At 43.5% G+C, this 7,500-nt stretch overlaps 1 protein-coding gene across 1 annotated transcript in view; it reads left to right on the forward strand.

The window, feature by feature from the left end:
* The window catches only part of otogl (otogelin-like), a 74,362-nt gene that overhangs the window by 47,202 nt on the left and 19,660 nt on the right, over positions 1 to 7,500 (forward strand). Inside the window, exons 34-39 of the mRNA XM_076299148.1 lie at positions 3,615 to 3,694; positions 5,161 to 5,831; positions 6,086 to 6,263; positions 6,724 to 6,866; positions 6,972 to 6,995; positions 7,292 to 7,384. Coding sequence (XP_076155263.1) covers positions 3,615 to 3,694; positions 5,161 to 5,831; positions 6,086 to 6,263; positions 6,724 to 6,866; positions 6,972 to 6,995; positions 7,292 to 7,384 — 1,189 coding nt within the window. The remainder of the gene's footprint in view (positions 1 to 3,614; positions 3,695 to 5,160; positions 5,832 to 6,085; positions 6,264 to 6,723; positions 6,867 to 6,971; positions 6,996 to 7,291; positions 7,385 to 7,500) is intronic.

Raw genomic sequence — 7,500 nt, forward strand, 5'->3', positions numbered from 1 at the left:
ACACACACACACACACACTCACACACACCACACACACACTAACCACACACACATACACACACACTAACCACACACACCTTACACCTCACACACACACTCACACACACACACACACACACACACACACACTCACACACACCACACACACACTAACCACACACACCTTACACCTCACACACACACTCACACACACACACACACACACACACACACACACACACACTCACACACACCACACACACACTAACCACACACACCTTACACCTCACACACACACTCACACACACACACAAACACACTCACACACACACATACACACACACTAACCACACACACCTTACACCTCACCAGTGTTGGGAACGTTACTTTAAAAAAGGAATTAGTTACAGTTACTCACTACTTGTTCCAAAAAGTAACTGAGTTAGTAACTGAATTACTCTATGATAAGAGTAACTTGTTACCAGGGAAAGTAACTATTTGCATTACTGTTAAAAAAAAAAGTTGCTATATGTCAAAGAATTTGAATTTTTTTGAGCAGTTTTGAGCAGCCAGTTGAAATGAGTACAACAGACAGGTGTTTGTAGGCTAGGCTACATAAGTTTCGATATTTACTGTATTAGATAGATAGATAGATAGATAGATACTTTATTGATCCCCAAGGGGAAATTCAAGATATTGCACATCGACAGACCTACGGTTGACTTCAGCCTGTGTCATAGGTTTTTGTTGTGAGGCAGAAAGATCTAGCTTTTGCTGCTTGGAGGACTTTGCTCCGAGTCCTTCTTTGCTAGTGGATGGCGAGCTATCATCTGTGGTGGAGGTATCAGTGTTTTTGGCCACTAGCTTTAGATGCGTGTGTGAGATGCTTCATTAAATGAGAGTTGCTTACAACGGATGTTGACAAAGTCTTGCTCCTGGACATAATGTACACATTACATGCACATTCTTGCCCCTGACCACAATGAATTTGAAGTAGTGCTTATATCTCCACCTTGAAAATGCCAACTTTTCATCGGATTGCTCCAGACCTCTGCTGTTTCGTCGAATCTCTATTTAGCTGTTGCGTGTGTGTGTGTGTGGTGCGTGTGCTGGCAAGTGTGTAAAAACACTGGCTCTGATTGGCTACCATGAAACATGACTCTGCCTTAGCCAATCAGCCAATAGCTTACGTCGTTATTAACCCACCTCCTCACTAGCTGTGAGCCAGGGGTGCGTTTGGATTATACAGTTTATTCAATCAATGCATAGTAACGCACCGCATTTAACGTCCAGTAACGTTAACGCCGTTGTAATGACGGGAAAAGTAATTAGTTAGATTACCCCGTTACTGAAAAAATAACGTTATTCCAAACACTGCACCTCACACTAGTGATGTAGTACTCGAGTCAACCGGTCTCGAGACCTATTTCTGCTTTCTCGGACTCCTTCAAAGACTCGGTCTTGACTCGGTCTCGGACTCGTTCCTTCAAAGACTCGCTCTTGACTCGGTCTCGGACCACAGTGGGAGGAGAGTCATTACGGGGCGAATGAAGGCTCTCTCGCCCGCCCCTACTGCCTGTAGGAGGAATATCCCACTTGCAAGTTCGGTGTATCCTACCCGCCGACCGAAGCAGGATTACAGCACAGAGGCAGGCTAACGAAACGCTAGAGATTGTTGCTAACGTGTGTATAATAGCAGAGCCAGCGAAGAAGCAGCGAAAACCCTTGACGGAAGACGCAAAGAAAAGGAAAAGAGCTTCAGACCGAGCGAGGGGGAGTTTCGTAGAGAAAAAGCATCAGGCTTGCCTGGTTTCCCTTTAAAATGCAACACTGATAGTGCATCAACAAACAAGCTTGGCAACGTCAATACACATAAGCGTATACAGTATAACTAAAGGGATCAGTGGGATTAATTGCCTAAAGAATACAGGGTTAGCATCTAAGTTTTACTTTCATCCTTCATGAAGCATATTCAAATTGCTTACGCTCTCCTTAGCACACTCTCATGTTTCCGCAAAATGTGTCTTTTTAGATTCCAAAATGAATCTTTAGGCTACTCACTGAAACAGTGTCACCACATGGTCTACATTGTACATTGTATCTAGTTGTTTTGTAGCAATAATACACTTGTACGACTTATCAGTTTCCTTTCTAAAATATTTAACTCCATCCCCACACTAGCTCTGATCTGTCGTTTACAATCACTCATCTACGGAAACGTACGGAAACGTATTGCTGCCACACTAAAATAAATAAAAAGGCTCAGTATTACGTAATTACGTGAAAAGTTTCTTGTTATAACAATATCTTTTTCACGTTTTAACAAGATATGTATCACGTTATTAGCCCTACATGAAATTATCACGTTATTTCATGATACTGATATTTTTACTTTTAACGTAAAAATATCATGTTATTTCAAGATATGATGTTTTTACGTTTTTACAAGATATATATCACGTTATTACAAGATATATATCACGTTATTACATGAAATGATCACGTTATTCAAGATAATGAAACTAAACGAAACGAGAGGCAAGAATAGGCTATGCTTGTTTACACAACTCAATCAAATTCTATTTTAAGCTCGGTTTAAGACATTCTCGTTATTGAACACGGTGGATGATATTGTTTTAGGCCTATAGCCTATGCGAATACCCAAGCATTGTCCAGAATATTCTGCACCTGTGTGCAGTAGCCTAGTGGAGTGGCAATCGGGAGAGTCGGGAGGATTCCCGGTGGGGCCGGGCTGATTACTGTAGTGTGATCTCAAAAAGCGCATGCTATTGCTGTTTGAATATTTTCTTTGCTGTGCTCTCCAGCAGCCTGCACTGTGCACTGTGCGACTGCAGCGCTTCACTTCTCACTCCCCGCGTCCCTTAGAAATGACTACAGTGAGCTGACATGCAGGCTACCGAGCCAGAGCGCTCTATACATTCACCCACATTGCGTAAAGATTCGCATATTTATTCATATATTTAAAGCCCTTTCTCCCTCTTGCGTCAAGTTAGCGGAAGTTTTATTTATTGTGTTGATAAGAAGATAAAGCAGAACTATCAGGCTGTGTGAGCAGGCTATCCTGCACAGAACCTCTCTATTGGCCTCCTTTTCAGCGGCTCTCTGCCGATACACATACATCCCTCTTCGCTGCTCCTCAGTCAGCTGGGAATTGACCACACACACATAGCCTACACACACATACACACATGCACAAAAACACTCATCAAGCAGCACTAATAGCAAAAGTTCATAGACACGACTAGTTATGCACACTATTCACACACTCCCTACACACACACGTACACACACACACACACTAGTCACACACACCTTACACACACCCTACATACTGTACACCTCATGCAGACAAATCACACACTCACAAACACTGCAAACACATCTCATGCACACACATAATATGCACCTTAGGCCTACACACACACACACGCAGCCAGCATGCCCCTCATGTTTCATACTGCATGCAAATAGGATTCTGAGTGGTTCATCATAATTTCTCAAGCCCTCTACACACTTACACTCGTGCGCACACACACACACACACACACACACACACACACACACACAAACACACTCAAATAAACACCCATCTCATGTCTGTGTTTCCATGGTAGCGTGGAGGGCTGCTTCCCACACTGTCCGAAGAACATGGTTCTGGATGAGGTGACAAGACGCTGCGTGTACATGGAGGACTGTGAGTCATCTTCATCTCCACCACCACCACCATCATCTTCATTACAATCATCATTCTGAATTTCATAATAATCACCATCATCAATACCACTCTCATGGTCTTTATTATCCACATCAGTTGTTCTCAATCAGTCAATTAGTCAATCAAGAGTGCTCTCATTTATTACACATAATATCATTCTCTCATTTATTACACATAATATCATTCTCTCATTTATTACACATTATATCATTACATCAGACTGACAGCAGTTGCCTCTGGACTCTATCAAGGTCAGATCAGGACCAGAGTCAGAGTCCGATCAGAGTCAGGGGCGGTTTCACAAAAATAGACTTTGACTATATAGCTTAGATATAGTAGATATTTAGACTTTGACTATAGCTTAGATATAGTAGATATTCAGACTTTGACTATAGCTTAGATATAGTAGATATTCAGACTTTGACTATATAGCTTAGAGATGTAGTAGATAGTCGGACTTCAAAATTAAACCGTTGCACAAAGCAGTTTAGCTCTTGACTATCTGAAGTGGGACTGTAGTGCAATGAATTCTGGATAAAAAAACATGGCCGCCTGAGTTACCACATCTAACCAACTCAACTCAATGTTACCCAAGCAGAACATGCTTGTCTTTAGGTCAAACAAGATGAATAGAGCACATATGTCTTTACAAATGGCACTTCAGATGTGGTATTTTCATGCTCTACAATTTATAGGTCTTCTTTTTAATGTTTTTGTTTTAGATAATCAAGAATAGGCTAGGCTAGTCAAGGTTACACATTTCCAACTGAAATCATCTGTGGAATCAAGATAACATAGTATCTAGCATCTAAGTTAGCCTGGGGATAAGGTGTCTAATTATTTTGGTCTAAAATGGGTCAGTCTTTATTTTTGTGAAACAGTCTAACTTGCATTAGACTAGTATATGGGCAAAATTAAGACTGGTCTCACTATAGACTAGTCTAAAATAACTTTATGAAACCGGCTCCTGATTACGATCTGATTAGGTTGAGAAGCAGAACAGGGCTAAATCAGAGCCATATCAGGGACATATCAGAGCCAGATCAGAGCCATATCAGGGCCAGATGAGTACATGATTGTCTGAGTCTGAGTACATGATTGTCATGGTGATCATTGAGTGTAATTATCTTAATCAAGCAGGATAATGAGCACAAGGAGTCTGTAGTGTAGACCCTTTCTCACTGCCAAAATTCCTGCAAATTTATGTACCAGAATCGCGGAACGCCTGTCTCTTTCACATAGACCGAGGTAGGCCTCTCTTATGTTCAATCACAATCCAATAATCCTGGAGTAGAACCTCATCATTATACTTCACCATCAAACACATGACATCCATATGAGACTGTGTTGTATTATTCTGTGCTGTTGTGTCTCTGTATGTGTATGTATGCGTGTTTGTATACATTTTTGTCTGTCTGTGTGTGTGTGCATGTGTGTATGTGTAGGTACCACTGTCCCCCCAACTCCTACCTCCTACATGTTTGTGACGAGGTCAAATCGCACCACTCCTGCTCCCACCAGCTCCACCACCACCACCACCACCCGCTCTCCCTCCACCCCAAGGAGCCCAGTGACCTCTACCCCAGAGAGGAGCACTCCTCCTGGGGCAGAGGCTCTGAGCTCTGCTGCCTCCACCCAACCTCCACCTCCACGACCCACCCCATCCATCACCCCACCATCCTCAGACACAGCCACGCCCACCACACTTCTTCAGCCAATCACCACCGCCCGTCTCTCCACCGCCCAGACCACGCACCCCCCCAGTACCACCTCTGCTGTCACGACGACGACAACACTTCCTCCTACAACCACTACGGCACATGTAACCATGGTGACACAGACCACACCCACTATCAGCACAGTGCAGACCACAACGCGACCCCCTACTACTACTTCTGTTTCCACGACAACCACAACAACAACAATGCGTACGACGGGACCTGTGGAGACCACCACTCTTCCTGAGGTGACTGAGACTCCCACTGTTGCTGTGACGACACGGCAACACACCGAGTCGGTGACCACACCAACCATCACCTCCGCTCCCACCACACCCAAAGCTGTTGCTGTGGAAACCATGATTCCCCCTTTTCTCCTTCCCACTGCACCTTGCACAGTAAGAACAGACACACACACTAACACACACACACAAACACACACACACACACACACACACACACACACACACACACACACACACACACAGACACACACACAGACACACACACACAAAAAGTCCACACATCCATTTTATGTGTAAATTACTGTTATGTTACTACTACTTAGCAACCACTTCATCTATCTGGTGGTGTATGTTATCATGCAAAACTTGTTTTGAGTGTTGTGTGCATGTGTTTTGTCCCTCTGCAGCCTCCGTACTCTGTGCGAGTGGATGAGTGCAGTGAATATATCTGCTTTAACGGGCAGCTGATGCTGCACAATGCATCTCAGCACTGCAGGAACAACGTCAGCCAGCCCTACTGTAACCTGCTGGGCATGCCCATCCAGACCAACACAGACCCCTGCTGCCCACAGTGGAGATGCCCCTGTATGAACACAACACACACACACACACACACACACACACACACACACACACACACACACAACCTTACTGTAACCTACTTGCTACAATAGATATGCCCCTGCATGAACACACACACACACACACACACACACACACATACACACACTCACATAAGCCCTGCTGCAACCTATATGCTTGAAAGCACACAAACACACAAACATGAACTTGTTTTGCTTTTTAGCTGCAAACCCCTGATAACATTCCATCATAGTGGCCCTGAAGTAAAGGCCCATGTGTGTATTGTACACTGTGCAAATGACTTGCTGATTCATACTTAACCCTGACAAGTCATCTTGTTGCTTTGATCTTTTGGTTTGAAGTTTATTCAGCAAATATTGTAGAGTGTAAGTACATTTTCATAGATGTGTGTGTGTGTGTGTGTGCGTGTGTGTGTGTGTGTCTGTGTGCATTTGTGTTGTAGGCCGCTGCTCTATAATCTCTGATCTGCGCGTTATCACGTTCGACGGGAATAACGTGGCCATGTACGATAATGGTTCCTACATCCTAGTACATCTGCCCAGAGAGAATATAGTTGGCCAGATCGAGAAGTGTCCCACTAGTGAGGTATTTAATAACACATCACACTGATTTATACTTAAATCTCTTAATGAAATTGAAATGCTTTTAAATAACTATGAATAACAAATCTATCTTTTTTCATGTCTCCAGAGTGTTAACTACATCAGACGGCCTGTAAGTGAACTCCATATCCATCTTCAACATCACTGTCTTTGTGTAAATGAAAGAGGGCGATGTTAGGGTCTTAGGCAGCCGGAGGTCTGAGGCTAAATGATTCTTTAACTCAACACTTTAGTGACTGTGAACATTTAACTTACTGGTATACTTTCCCTTTGTGTACCTTTGAGAGTCCAGTTGCCCTCCTCTGTACTAGGTATTGCTCATTCTCTCTCTCTCTCTCTCTCTCTTTCTCTCTTTCTCTCTGTCTCTCTCTCTCTCTCTCTCTCTCTCTCTCTTCCTCTGTTCTACAGACACCTACTGGCGGAACGTCAGGTCTGTGTTTTAAGAAGCTCAATATCACCACTCACTCCTACAGGATCATGATTAACCGGCTGGACAGAAAGGTAGTGATTTCTAACCAGACTGCACTACAGTGATCATAATCATACATAAATACACGACACACACACACACACACACACACACACACACACACACACACACACACACGCACGCACAC

This window comes from Alosa pseudoharengus, unplaced genomic scaffold, assembly GCF_046254945.1.
Source record: "Alosa pseudoharengus isolate Yale_2024_CS ecotype anadromous, Long Island Sound unplaced genomic scaffold, YU_APseudo_1.1 YU_APseudo_1.1_scf_10, whole genome shotgun sequence".
Taxonomy (NCBI): Eukaryota; Metazoa; Chordata; class Actinopteri; order Clupeiformes; family Clupeidae; genus Alosa; species Alosa pseudoharengus.